Source organism: Peromyscus leucopus, chromosome 11 (genome assembly GCF_004664715.2).
Source record: "Peromyscus leucopus breed LL Stock chromosome 11, UCI_PerLeu_2.1, whole genome shotgun sequence".
Lineage (NCBI taxonomy): Eukaryota > Metazoa > Chordata > Mammalia > Rodentia > Cricetidae > Peromyscus > Peromyscus leucopus.
Genome location: NC_051072.1, coordinates 32576081 through 32590468, shown reverse-complemented (window position 1 = coordinate 32590468; position 14388 = coordinate 32576081). Strand labels below are relative to the sequence as shown.

Genomic DNA, 14388 nt, shown 5'->3' with positions numbered 1-14388 from the left:
GGGGTCTTCAAATATGATTCTAACTTAAAAGAAAACTTTTTAATGATAAGGAACATTGATCCCTTTGAGGAAAGGCAAACAAAGAGGAAACTGTATGGGGTAATAATATCTTCAGAAGTGTGGGAGCTGATATGAATCCCCTGATTTAAGAGGAGCATCCGAGATGTTTCCAATTGCATCAAATAATAGCTTTCAGGAACTAGAGGAAATGAGTCATAATACCCAGAATGAAGGGCTCAGACTAACAAGGGAGTGGGGGACACAGACAACAGCAAATAAGAGGGTCTGATTAGAAGAAGGGAGCTCGAAACTGGGTCTCCAGAGGTGTGCAGAGAAAAAGGGAGAGAGGGAACAAGGGTGGTTTGCAAACAAGAAGAAATGCTAGCTACTAATTTTTTTAGAACACATTTTAAGGAGGCTAGAAGGGGCAGACACATCTTTCTCATCGAGAGTTCCAGAACTCGACCCATCAATAGATTCTCAGCCATTGGACAACAAACATCTTGAATCTAGCAAGTGAAATCAAAATGATGCATCACGCTCTGCTAAATTACTTAGGTGCAAGCTGTTCAATTACTTCAGAACAAACTGACAGCTACATACACAAAATATCACAACACACACACACACACACACACACACACACACACACACACACACACACACCTTTAATCTCAGAAATCAGTGCCCAGAGGATGGAAGATAACAGAGATGTGTGTCTTGCCCCATTGCATGGAAAGTCTAAATAAAGTTGTGGTTGCTCATGTTTCTGTCCCAATGCATTGGAGTCCACCAAAGGCTATTGGTGGGAAAGGGACTTCAGGGATCTTTCCATCTCTCCCTGGATTTGCATAATCAAGTCACTTTCAGGCTTAACTCCAAATTCACATTGTACCTGCCACCCTTGAGCATGCTTATTTGGTAGCTTTCCTAGGTACAAGGTGAGAGAAGGGGAAATCAAAGGGCAGAGGATTCAATACATCAGCCAGGAAACTAAAAAGAATCAACTCTGGTGATGGGAGATTAGAGACCCTGACCGTGGGAGGGGGGCGAGAAAAAAAAAAGAAAAGGAACAGAAAGGAAAAAGAAAAAATAGGTGATGGGGGAGAGCCCTTCATGGAAGAAGATCCTTATGAGATAAGACAGAACCCTTGTTTTTCCCAGCAAACAACTACAAGTCATTATTACCGCCCGCCAAATTATTACCCCCTCTGTCAAGAATTAGACACAACAATCAAAGTAATCAAGGGCATGTCTAATGCACTGTAACATTTTCAATGCAAAGTTTGTTTTCTTTCTGCCCTCATGGTAGAGCCTGTAATTAACCCGTTATGTAGAACGATGCCAAACAAAAGCCTAATTGAGGCTCGCTTCCCGACTTGCGCAGGTTTGGAGAGGGTGAAAGCAAACTCAAGAGCTGCTGCGGGCCTCGGGCATCGCTCGGGGTCTCCAGCCCAGCCTCCGTCCACCATCCTGCTCTGAGTCAGGGGCTGCAGAGGATAAGGCGCCACACTACACACGGTTAGGGTACTTAGCTTTCGTATTTATTAAGTTGTCAGATACTGAAAATGGCATTACACTCGCGCATACAAATGAATCTAGTTTCCAGAGTCAAAGAAAGATCCTGGCATGGGGAATGGGGCGTGGGAGGGGGGAAAGAGAGAATGGAGTGGTCCTGACCCTAAAGGAACTAGAGGCCAATTTGAGGCAGGGCTTTGTGTCCACCCCTGGGTTCTGTCGCAGGCAGGTGAACCTTTGCTAAACGCGCGGCGTGGGTGGCGGCGGCGTCTGAACCAGAGCGCTTGTCCCCCACCCCCACCCCCGGGACTACCATAGCCTGTGGGGGAGCCCGCAAAGGGAAGAGCCAGGTCGCTCAAAAAAAAAAAAAAAAGGCGGTTCCAAACGGTACGCTTTCCGCGTTTCTCCCGAGCCAGCCACCCTTCTCAAGGGTTTGAAATTAGAGATGGGAGGGGAGGGGAGTGGGGGTGGGGAAGTGGAAGAGGTAAGAAAATGCAGACACCTACAGTTCTGAGAACTGCTGAGAGAAGCCTTTCCTCCCTTCTGCGCAAATAAAGCGGCATTTCTCAATCAGCCACCACTAGTCCACAATGGCCATCCTTCACCGGCTAGGCAGAAGGCCTCTTCAGCAAGAGTTTATGTTTGAAATGTGGGTAATTTCCGTGATCCTAAGCTGAGACTTTGGTATAAAGCACTCCGGCGCTAAGAAAATAAAATAGTGACTCCCATCAAACCCATTCTCAAGCAGACCTTCTTCCTTTGGGGATTGGATGCAGGGGAGGGGGTAGAGGGGAAAGACAGGGGGGAGGGAAAGGAAGGGGACAGGAGAGAGAACAGCATCTCATTTTCAAAAAACCTGTAACATTATCACAGCGGAGAGCTAAAGGGCGTCTTCCAACCAACTTCGATCCAACTATTGAAATCGAAACTTGCAAACCCGACCTGAACTACTTGCAATACAATATCACAGCTACTGTACTGTATGTCATTTTAACCCAATTCACATGCAGTCAGTCCTTAATTTCAGACATGTTAAAGACTTGCTAATAAACATATCAAAGAGGGACCCTGAATCATTGCGTTTATTTATTTATCTATGCCAAACGTTTATTAGTGAAATAGTCCTGCAGATATAATTCTACATATGGCGCTTTGATTTCACATAATATTTAAGAAAAAAAAGACAAAACACATAAAATTAGACATATAATTCAAAGACCACGGTACAACCTTTATCTTTTTTTTTACTTCAGCAAACAAAAATGTCAAATGACATGAAAAGTGGCAAGTCTCCTGACAATAAATAATAAATTACTTTATAATTTTTGCAATGCAAGAGCAAACAAAAAAAAAGTTTCCTTTTTTTCCTCTTTATTTCCAGAAAGAGCGAAAACAGTCATTTTAACCAATAACTATACACATCTTTGGGGGAAAAGTTCTTGGACAGACACAAGTCAAACACAATCCCGAGACGCTTGTGGCAAAATAGAGGTAACCTTGTTGCAATGCTTTATAAGTCGGTTTTTAAATCTGAATTCAAAAACCTTTAAAGTCGCTTCAGACTTCTTGATAGAGGATGGATCTCAAAAAAAAAAGTAACGAGAGATAAAGAAAAGGAAAGAAAAAAAAGTGGGAGAAAAAGGCAAACGTAAAAGAGAAACCAGTTACAGGGCATGCTAAAGAGACCCAGAATTTCAATTAACCCCTTCTCAAAGTCAACTAAAAACATAGCAAACCAACGCAGCTCCGCCTTCCTGAAAGGACTCTTCCAGCCACTGAGGGCCAGTTTCTTCCGCCGTGTGCTGGAGCTCCTGTTTGGCAAGGCAATGACCAATATAGAAACAGCACCATTCAGAATAGGATGGACTAGAAAATTCTCTATTTCTGCTTTTCCTCTAGGTGTACAGTGAAATGAAAATGCTTTTTTTTTTTTTTTTGAGATCCTTGAATATAAATCCTCTACGTTTTAAAAACGTCTTTTTTTTTTTAATTATTATTCTTTTTCAGTACTCCTAATGTCACTGAATAGCATATGTTGGGCTTGGGGCTTTGTTTTGTTTTTTTAATTCTAGTAAAATCCCATGATTGTCTTCACAGTGTTGCTACCATATCACCTTGTCATTAAAACAGACTTCGTGCACTTCATGGAGCATTCATTTCTTGATTCAGTTTTCATTGACTGGGTCGTTAAATACTTTTGTTTCGGAGTTCAACATAATTTCCCACTTTCTCCAACAGGGAAAAAAAAATACATCTGAATGAATGTTCCTCAGGCCTCAATGGGACTGGCTACCATGCTGTTGGGTGTATCTGGGAGCTGAGAGGACATCGATGCTACTTCACTGCCGGTGGAATTAGAACCTGGTCCTCCTTCTGAAAAATTGACCTGCGTGAAAGGTTGAGAAGTAAATAAAGGAGGCTTCAATAGTGTCCATCGAAATATATGGGTATTATTATATTGTGTGTGCGTGTACAAGTTTCCTGTAAATAGACAGGTACCTCAACAACGATATCCATGCCTATCATGGAACTTTATAACAGGCTTAAAAGGAGGCCTGTGAGGAGCACTTGGAATCCTCTCACTTTCCCCATCATCCTAAAGACCTCTCTTTCAACTCAAGCTGAATTCCCAACATTATGTCATGTTAAATTATTTAAGAGCAAATGTGTTTCCCACTGTAAAGTGGCATCACAACTCTCCCATGAAGGCTCAAAATAAAATTAGCCTGCTGGCTACATGTAGCCCTGGGAGTAGGCAAGTTCTCTAGACATCAAAGCCTTTATTTGTCAGGGTGGCTGGAGATTCAATGGAGGCTCCCTGGAACAATGAAATCACTTTTTAGAGGGCTTCCAGTATGGTCTCATGGTCCCCCTTACATGAGGGGACCCATACACTATACATGGTCACAATACAGATACTGTGCTACTCAGTAATCCTCCCCATAATAACCATGCCACCACCCTACGGCTCTCACCTGACACTCAAGTTTCAGAAGGTACCAGTTCTTGGTTGTCTTGAAGCTTCTCCCTCCTGTCTTTCAATTAGTCAAATTTTGCCCAGACAATATTTCACACGGACAAGTTATTTTATTCAAAAGAAAATTTCCCCTCTAGTTGCAGAATCTATCTCCTTTTTTTTTTTCTCTCTCTCTCTCTATTAAACTTTCCCCTTGAGAGGTCAAGGGACTTCTCAAATTTGCCTGTTCACTAGACTGGCCCATTTACACACACACACAGCCTGGAACCAAGTCCTTTTAACCACTTGCCTCTGGCCAATCACCCTTATAACTGTTGACACGAGAAAGCAAATGCCCCCAGGGCAAAGGCGAGGAAAATAAAAAAAAAAAGAAAGAAAGAAAGAAAAGAAAAGAAAACCCTATCCTCAACCGATGCATTAGCTTTGTTTCTAAAGAAAAGAGTGTTAGGACACAGCTTCCTGTTTGATAAAACAGGATCTATAGGGATGATTATATTTTAAGGGGAGAAAAAAAAAACCCTAATTATTTGTACCATATCAAAAAGGATTTTTTTTTTAACATTTTGTTTATCTTAACCTTCTATAGACAAAAATGAATTGTCTTCTATGGATGGATGTGAAAAACACGTTAGTGCTAAGCCAGGTTTCCACAAGTTAAATATACATTGTCTCTGACTGACAATGTTCATGTTCCTTTTGGTATCCATGCCGCGTTATCTGCAACTGTGTCTTATCTGTGTCATAGCTAAACTCTTTGACTTAAAAATGTTCAAGAAGTCCTATGCTTTAGATTAAGATATACTTTGAAAGAAACATGGCAACAACAAATATCACCCAAACTATTTGAATAACCATTCTCTTTACTGACATATAGGAAAACTGTGTTCAGACAACTGCCTGCTGCTAATGGATAACAGTGTTCTCTATTATTACACTGAATGTGTATTACAATTACTTTTGCTTGAACCTATCACGAGATACAGATAAAGTAATAAACTTACTGATTGCTGACCCAAAGGCCAAGGTGATCTCGGAAGTTCCTGAAGTTTCTAACAGTGTGAGATATGTGCTATTGCCACCGATTGTATCTCTGCACACAAAACTACTTAGGCACCATGAAGCTCATCACACAAGACATGCCTTATTGGTAGGCAATCACCCTATACAGTTCTATTATACTGTCTCACTTTCAAACAAAGATTCATAAGAGATCTACTGTCTTTGCATTTGCTTCCTTTCTCTTCACCATCATTCATCCCTCCTTGCCTTCTCCCCCAACACTGGTGCAGGGAGCACCCTCCCCAAGTGGGTCTTTCCGATGTGTGTGACAGTTAAATCAGAATCTCCTTTCATTTGGGAATTAGGCCTTCTCTGTTTGGGAGCTGACACTTACCAGTTGCTGAAAAGCAGGCTGATCTATGTCACTCTGCAAGGCGAAGTCGCTCAGTACTTTCCAGGGCGGCTGGTAACTTTGCACCTCGACTGGGTTAGCCTGTAAACCACCATCGTGCCTCTCCGGACTAGCAGCCACCATGGGAGTTCCTGTCATCCCTTGGATATTCTGTGAATAACACCCCCATTGCAACATGTTAATGAGCAAACTCCCTCCCTCCATTGTCTGTATGTGCTAAGCAAATATACCCACGTATTATCTTATCTATATAGTGGCCCAGTATTGACTCAGTTAATCTGCTGCACCTATGGATATTAGTTAGAGTTCAGGTTTTTTGTTTGTTTGTTTTTGTTTTTATTTCTGTGTGCTGGATTATTAGACCAGCTGGGATCATACTAAAACAATTCTACTACATCTATCACCTTTCCTTTCCGGCACATCTTATCCCCCAACCCCTCCCATCTGCCTTCAGAGGCCACAGCCTCCCATAAGTAGAAAGCTGAGGTCCAGCCAGGCCTCCATCAGCCTTCTGACACTGGTTTTCTAGGCAGTTGGGGTTAGCTGAAGATTTTCTCCAAGCACTCTTCCTTGCAGAGTCGGCCCCCACCCCTAAGGCTTTTGGGTTTGGCTGCTTCTGCACTATTATGCACTGAGTACCCTTGCTCAGTCCTGGACTGCCTGCCAAGTTTAAAGACAACACATTTTATTGCATTTAAGAATAGGGTTGGAATAGTAAAGAGAAAGAAACCCTTGAGCTTAACTTAAGCAAGGGGTTGGGGGAGAAAGGGGAGTTTTGCCCAAAGTAATAGTGTCAAAGGCTGGAAGGAATCTTTGGGCTCCACTCAGAACAGTGGGTTATCTGCATGGGGACCTTGAAGGGCTCCTGCATCTGCATCAGGGGACTCTCCAAGAGTTGGGATGGGACCAGAATACTGGCTGGATGGTAAGCCCATTGAATCCTGTTCTAGATCAGCACACAGAGTGCTATCTTTTACAATACTGGCCACTCTAAGGATCCCAATGCTTGTAAACACCTGAGTTGAGACCTCATTGCCACCTATACTGGGAGGAAACCACTAGTTCCTTTGGTTCTAGGTGCAGTTCATGCTGAATGTCATGAGCCCCCTTTGGAACCAGCAATGGATTGGGGAGGGGGGGGATACTTCTCAGACCTCTGCAGTTTCTAACCAGCCAGCTCTCAGTCAGCCCTCAGTAGCCAGGATACTCTAAACACTTGGGTTTAGGTGGAGGTGAGGGGAATCTCCTTTGTCTGGGCTCCTTGTTGGTGCTAGGCTGGGTGGGTACCAATCTACCAGTTCAGGAGCGCGCTGGGCCGATCTTCCAAGTTGTGCTACCATCCCTTGCTTGGCCTCGGGCTACTCACAGTTTTGTCGTTGGGCTGCTGCTGCTGGAGCTGCTTCATCATGATGCTGCGTTTCTTGTCCTTGCACCTCTTGTTTTGAAACCAGACTCGGATCACTCGGGGGCTGAGGCCGGTCATCTCCACTAGTTGCTCCTTCATGAGCGCATCTGGCCGGGGGTTGGCAGCGTAGCAGGTCCGCAAGGTGTGTAGCTGCTTCTCGTTGAGCACAGTCCGCACGCGGGTGGTCTTCTCAGGCTGCTTGTGGACGTGAGGCCGCAGGGCTGGCTGCCTAGCGGAGATGGGCTCAGCTACGGGGCAAAGGAGCAAGCAAGATCACTCTCGCTGGCTGCCACCCGGCCGGCTCCACTCCCGACCCGGCCCGAGCGAGCTTAGCACACCATGGGAGGTGGGTAAGGAGGGAAGAGAAATTCGCTCCTTAAACTGCAGAGGACAATGCAGAGTGGTGGGGGAGGGGAAAGATGCGGCCCCTGCCCCAACTTGTGGCCACCACAGAATTAACCAAAGGAAGCCCCGTGATGTCTCCACCCGCATCAGAGATTTTTTTTTTTAAACCAGTACTTCCCCTTCTTCCTTCCTTTTCCTTATAACCAGAAGGACACAGATTATCCCGACTACCCCCCACCTCCAGGCTTGGCTTTCCCTTCTGGGTAAAAACCGTAGAGGGTACCTGAAAATAAAACGCAGAACACCCCAGTGACAACCAGAGTCACTACAGGGTTGGACGTCTGCGACCAAAAGTCAGAGAATTCTGCCAGAAAGCCTTGACCTTCAATTCCATGGGACAGGCACACTTAGAAGCTTTAAAAAAAATCGCTGTATTCTGGCTATCCGAATGGGCCCCAGTCTTTTTAGTATTAAATCAGCGTGGGATGTTCCTGAGACCAGCTGACCCCAAGAACATGAAAACTGAAACTCTGTCGAGCTGTCTAGGCTGCAGATAAATGGCTGCTGGGGAACGTCCTTCCCTTCCCACCCAATATTTCGGCCTCTTCTGCGTTTCTCACCCTGGGCTTTGCCCCACGCCTGCTATAGCTAGAAATCCCCCAGGACAGAATTCCCAGAACAGCCAGAAAGGGGTGAGTGGGGCTTGGGGAAAAGCTGTCTTTTCCTCACCTCCAGTATTTAGTAGGGGCTGATGTCTTAACACTAAACGGGAGGGAGGGAGGGAGAGAGCTCTGCATCTGACTGGAAGGCAGGTAGGAAACAATTGTCTTGCTGTCTCACACACAGCCTTGGTTCTAGCCAACCTTTATGTCTCCACTTTCCTTTATGGGTCCTCTGATCTGGACGGCATGGACCCACACCTTCCACGACCCCCTGGGATCAGGCCAAACACCTATGGGGGTCAAGTCAGAGCTACAGACAGCTACGGGCTTGGAGATGAAATTCTCACCAAATCACGTAGAATGAATGGCTTAAAGAGGCAGGCTCCCTTTAAAAGGCAATTACTGCAGAGTAGGCTGTTGACAGTTTTAAGTTACAGCCCCGGGAGTGCTGCCGTTGCCGACCGACACTGTATCTTTCAGGGGCCTGTTTTCTGACAAAAGCATAAAAATAAAATTTAAAAACCTTTCGGATTGGAGAGTAAATCTCAAGGAGGGAAAAAAAAAAAAAAAAGTGGGAAGCTAAATGCCTTGAGGCTGCTTAAGCTTCCTTCACCGGGCTAGGGAGGAAACTCCTGGAGACCCAGGACTCCACCCCTTTAATTAGGCAGCAGCTTGGAGAAAACCTGGCAGAGAGCTGAAGCCCGTTTTCAGTAAGCCATGGGTTGGAGGCCAAAGTAAAGCTGACAGTACTGTTTGGGCTTGTGTATACATGTGTGCACAAGCGGGGGTATGCTGTGTACCCATATATAGACAGACATGTGGACGTGTGCTTGTACATTCAAGGTAGACGATGGGTGGATGGAAACTTGCTAGAAAGGCTAAGAGCACATATTGTTTATTGCAGGCCACTTTCAGAACCACCCTGTGGTCCCCCAGGTTGCAGGAAGGAAGGGTTTTGACTTAGCCCCACCTCCCTTTCCCCCAGCCAGACTTCCCTCTGAGGGTGGGGGAGAAGTACCTGCCATTTGCAGCGGCCGCGCGGGATGCAAGGGACTGAGAGGGTCTCCAGCTCCCAGGCTGGCCCTCTCCACCACATCGTGGTCCGCCCGGCAGAAAAGCCCATCCTCTCGCAACGCGAATTCATCTCCGGGGATGAGCTGTCGGCTGCAGGCTACACAGCGGAAACACTCGATGTGGTACACCTTGGAGCGGGCGCGCATCACGAAGTCGTTCTTGCTGAAGCCTATGCTGCATTTGGCGCATTTGATCCCGTACAACCTGCAAGGAACGGCCCGTCATGGGAAGAGAAGCACAGGGATAACAGGGTGACTTCAGGCAGGCTCTGGCCCAAGATGGGCAGCAACCCAGGCCATAAACCCTGACCTACCCCGAAAAAAAAAATTCAGCAGTAGTAAAGTTGGACAGAGTATAGAAACAATCTCCTCTCTTCACCTCTCTTTCTCTCCCTCCCTCTCTTCCTCCGCTGCTCCCTTTCTCCTTTACCCTCCCCCCACACCTACTCCCCCACCCCGAGACCAGAGGAACCTCCACGTCTGTCTGTCTCAGTTGATACCTTAGTTCAGACACTCAGCCCAGGGAAAATTCATTGAGGGATTCTAAACCTGGAGGTGGGCTCCAGGAACCAGTCCCAGGGTTGTTCTTGCAAATTCTAGGTGGGAGGAATTCAGGGGGCACTGGTGACCAGGAGCCCCATGCTTTCCCATTCTCTATTCCTCAATTTCTACTCCTAAACATATTTCTGAAGTTGCAACATCAGAAAAGGTGGGCTGGGGACCGTCACCCCACTCCATCTATGGACGCACAATTACAGAACAGAATAACAAAATGAAGCCTCAGTGGGCTTCCAGATTCCCAAAACCAAAGGCCTTCCATTATTTATCCAGCTTAAGATTTTCCACAGGCCACATGTTAATGGAAAGTTCTCTCTCCATTCTCCCTTTTATTTTAAAAAACACAGCTTCTGTCTGTTCCCTCGGTCAGTCTTTCTTAGGTTCCCGAAGACGCATCTACCTCTGTTTCAGTTTGACTGAGAGCCAAGGCTAGCATGGCAAATGAAAACAACAACAACAACAACAAAATTAAAAAAAAAAAAAAAGAAACCAAAAACCTCACTACTAAGATATTCCTTCTTGTTAGCCTTTCTTTGCCACCCAGCAGTCCCTGTAGGTTCCACGTACTGTTGCATTGCCGAGTCCCCTCTACACCTATCATTTATTCCTGCACAGAGAGTAGAACAGATAAGACAGCATACACACAAAGGAGGGGGGCATATTGCTCCCCCAAGGAGAGAGCTCAAAATCAAAATGGTCACTTTGCCTTGCTTTTACAACTATAGAACCTCCAAGGGGGTTATGCATGAGTGTTCTCTTATGGAAGCAGAGAGAGAGAGAGAGAGAGAGAGAGAGAGAGAGAGAGAGAGAGAGAGAGAAGAAAAGTAAAAGCAAAGCAATCGAGTTCTTTGATCTGCAAATAGACATATCCAGAATTAGGCAGCTCTGTATACACCACAAAGCAAAACCGCATCTCCGGAGGAGTCAGGATGCTTCTGGGGGTGGAAGTGGACTCTCCCTCTCCAGAATTCTGAGTGTACAGTCCAGCCAAGTAAACAATGAAGACGGTTTATTTGTCAGGGTTAGAAGGCAGACTTGAATTTGCCCCCCTCTGCCTCTCCAATGCCAGATCATCCGTTTTATAGGATGAAGACTTACTTTGCCTGTACCCAAACCACTTACAAAATCCCTCTGCTTTCCTGTACCCCACTTCCTCCCACCCTCCTCAAAGCATTAAAACAAAAGGAACAAACAAAACCCTCCCTTGAACGGACATTGTTTAGTTTTATCTATCAAATGTATACCCTCCACTCCGAGATTTAATTTTTTTTTTTTTTAAAAAATGAAAGCTGGCCATTGTGGGAGCAGAAGAAAAATGGGTGACCGTATTTTAAATCATAACTAAACTTTAATGAAAGTTCTCAAGCTCCAAAGCCCTTTACAGCTTAGAGAGGCCACTCACTTTCGAGTAGCTACTTCCAAATTTAAAATCGGATGTATTTCTGCTAACACTGAAGATGAGGAGTATCTTGCTTTGTATTAGAACTAACACATTTTTTTTTTCTTTAGAAATACTACTGGCTTTCTAAGGTAAAAAGTGGAGTTTCTGGTGTGTACACACAGGTCAGAGAAAACTTGAAATTAGCAAAACCATGCTCAGTTCCTCTGTGGGTATGGTCTTGTCCCGTGGGGTGATTCCCTCATTTTATCAGTTACTAGATTTTAATGTGAGAAAGGAAGCTGTTCAATTACCTAAATATACCAATTGTTCACAGACAGATGATGGGCAATTTGATCTGCTCTGTCTAATTCATCAGCCCAGATAAGATAAGAAAGAAAAGACAGTTAGATATCACCAAAGGGTTAATATTTAAAAAGATTAAATTTCCGGTCTTTTTTTTTTCTTTTGTAAGGAATATTTTAGTTGGTCTTGAATTCTTCTACCAAGGAGGACTCATCCAAAAAAGTAAGGGGCGCAATGGTTGGACTGGTTTTTCAAAAATCCTTTGCTGAAACTTTTGTGTTTTTAGTGGGCAGCTCCAAAGAATTTTTAAGTCAGCGATAAAACAGGAGAAAAAAATGATCAGATGTTAAACTATATAATGAAAAAAATATATTTAAAAACCTTAACTTATGTTCCTTAATTTTGTTGGTGTCCTTAAAAGAGAAGCACGAGAAAGGAAAATAGTTTCCGCATCGAAAAATTCCAAGAGTCACTAACAAACCTTAACAACAAAATGTATGAAAGCTATGGTGACAGACAGCTCCCCACTCCCAGAGACATGAAATGAACAACAGTTTGATTTTTTTTCAATCACTTTTGCACACTGGACCCTCTAAAGCAAACGCCTGAAAAGACAAAGCCACATCAGATGATAAGCCAGAAGAGACAGGGAAATCTCAGAAAAGAACGATGTGAAAATGGCATACCTGATATAATCTCTTTTACAGTAGGTTTTTCCATCCCTAACAAAGCATGTACAGCTCTCGTCCAAATACTGATTACACTCCGCACATTTCAAACATGCCGCATGCCATTCCAAATCCGGAGAAACCCTCAGAATATACTGATCGTGAATTTGATTGCCGCAACCAACACATAGGGAAATCAGACGTTTTTCTGAAATGAAAATAAATACATGATTGACTAACCGTTTACTTCCTACAGAGATAAACACACTTTTAGTGTCGTTCTCTTATAGGGTGTACTCTGGAAGAATTTTTTTCTTTCTCCCCCCTTTTTTTCTTCTTCTTAAGGAGTATTGCACTTTGGGATGGTAATTGGAGTGTGCCATCAAAACCTTGACTCGCTTTTTTAAAAAAGGAGGTGGAATATATGTAAAATGCAGATTTGAATAGTCTACATTTGTAAGCCTAGCACGCAATCAAACCCGTTCATTTTGTGTTTTCTCCCCTCCTCCCTCTTTGCTATAATCATTAGGCAAGATTATGGATAAGTCAAGTCAAAGAAAAGGTTTTGACTAGAAGCGTTAAACCAACGCTGGGATGTCTATATTTTCCAGGAAGCACGTTCTTCAATAGCACAAGGGATGGATATTGTTAGAAGAGTAGACATCAATACAGTTGTCACTCGCTCTGTTTTGCAAGTCTAATGCTAATTCATATCTGCCGGTGTGGCTTGTGCGGGCAGACCTTTGCTACATTAAAAACCTTCTCCAAGAGCTCCGGATTCCGGAGAAGGAAATCACCGCTAAGCACCAGGCGGCTAGAGTTTGGGAGGGCACCCAGGCAGATTCAGACACAAGGTATGCTCAGTTTCCCGAAGGTCGGAATCCACATCCAACATGCAAGCGTGGCGACAAGGGAAAAATTAAAAAAATATAAATAAATAAATAAAACACAGACAGCAAAACAATAACAACAGCAACAACAACAAAAAAAAAGAACCACCGTTTCTTCTTTCTCTCCAGGCAGTGACTTACAAATCCAAAGAGCCCTGGCACCAGTGCCCGAGAGAGAACCCCCGCACCGCCACAGCACACCGAGCCCCAGAAGGTAAAACAGCCTCTTACTTTTTGGTGGATCGCCCATGTCTCCCATATCTGTAAGAGGGAGTAATGTCCACAGTGAAATGGTGGTTGGACAGTCGGTGAACAGCCCACCGAGAGGATGCTGGTGCTGTGGCTAGGTGGGAAACAGTGGCCCCCGGGGTTGCCAAGGCTGAGGGAGCCGCTGCCCGGCTGCACCGCGCCCTCGCCGATCCGGGAGTCCGATGGAAGCCGGCCGAGTTGGCGGAGCGGAGGCGCTGCGGCGGCGGCGGCGGCGGCGGACTCGAGCGGCTCGGGCCACCTCTCTCTCTCTTCCTTATCTCTTACTCAAACTTCTCAGCTCCAACTCAGCTCCATCGCCATTGGTCTGACGCAGTGCGCGGGGACGTCAGGCGAGCGGCTCGCCCATTGGCTGCGGGGCGCGCGGCGCAGCTGTTCTGATTATCATATTTCAGCCCCGGCGTCGCCCCGCGCCACTGCCCGCTCGGCGAGCCCGCGGGAGAGGATTAGGCCTTCGAGGCCACATCGCTCCCTGGGCGCCCGATGGCCCGGCCCCCGGCCGCCGCCTCCTTGTCCTCCGCCCCTTCCCTGCGCCTTCCGGGCCGCGCCGCGTCCCGTCGCGCTGCTCCTGCGCCCCGAGCTCCCCGGGTCCCCTTGGTCCGCTGGCTGCGCTGAGCGCGGGGCTCCTTTTTCTGCCGCCGGTGGCGTGTGGCTGGTGGGTAGGTCCTTCCTGTGAACCGGGTCCCTCCCGGGCGCTAGGAAAAAGGGGGGAAAACTTGGTACCGGCCGCTTTCCTCCCTCGGCTCCCACGCTAGCGCGCACAGCCCTAGGCTCGGTCGGCTTTGCTGCCTCCGGGAAGGGTGCATCTCTTGGAGCTGGCAGTCCCTGGCGCACTAGGGGACCCGACTCGGAATGGGACAGTTAGATCCAGAGGAAGTGGTTTTTATGATTTTATTTTTGTTTTTGTTTTGTTTTACTGCGGCCCTGTTG

At 45.8% G+C, this 14388-nt stretch overlaps 1 protein-coding gene across 1 annotated transcript; it reads right to left on the bottom strand.

Annotated features, from left to right (window-relative positions):
- Positions 1-1560: 1560 nt before the first annotated feature.
- Positions 1561-13730, bottom strand: Isl1 (ISL LIM homeobox 1). Its single transcript, XM_028884645.2, has 6 exons — positions 13423-13730; positions 12320-12509; positions 9337-9596; positions 7273-7559; positions 5889-6056; positions 1561-3904 (listed from the first exon to the last, which is right to left on the bottom strand). Exons 1-6 carry the CDS (start codon positions 13448-13450, stop codon positions 3788-3790), a joined length of 1050 nt encoding a protein of 349 aa, XP_028740478.1. The 5' UTR covers positions 13451-13730; the 3' UTR covers positions 1561-3787.
- Between the last annotated feature and the right edge of the window lie 658 nt (positions 13731-14388).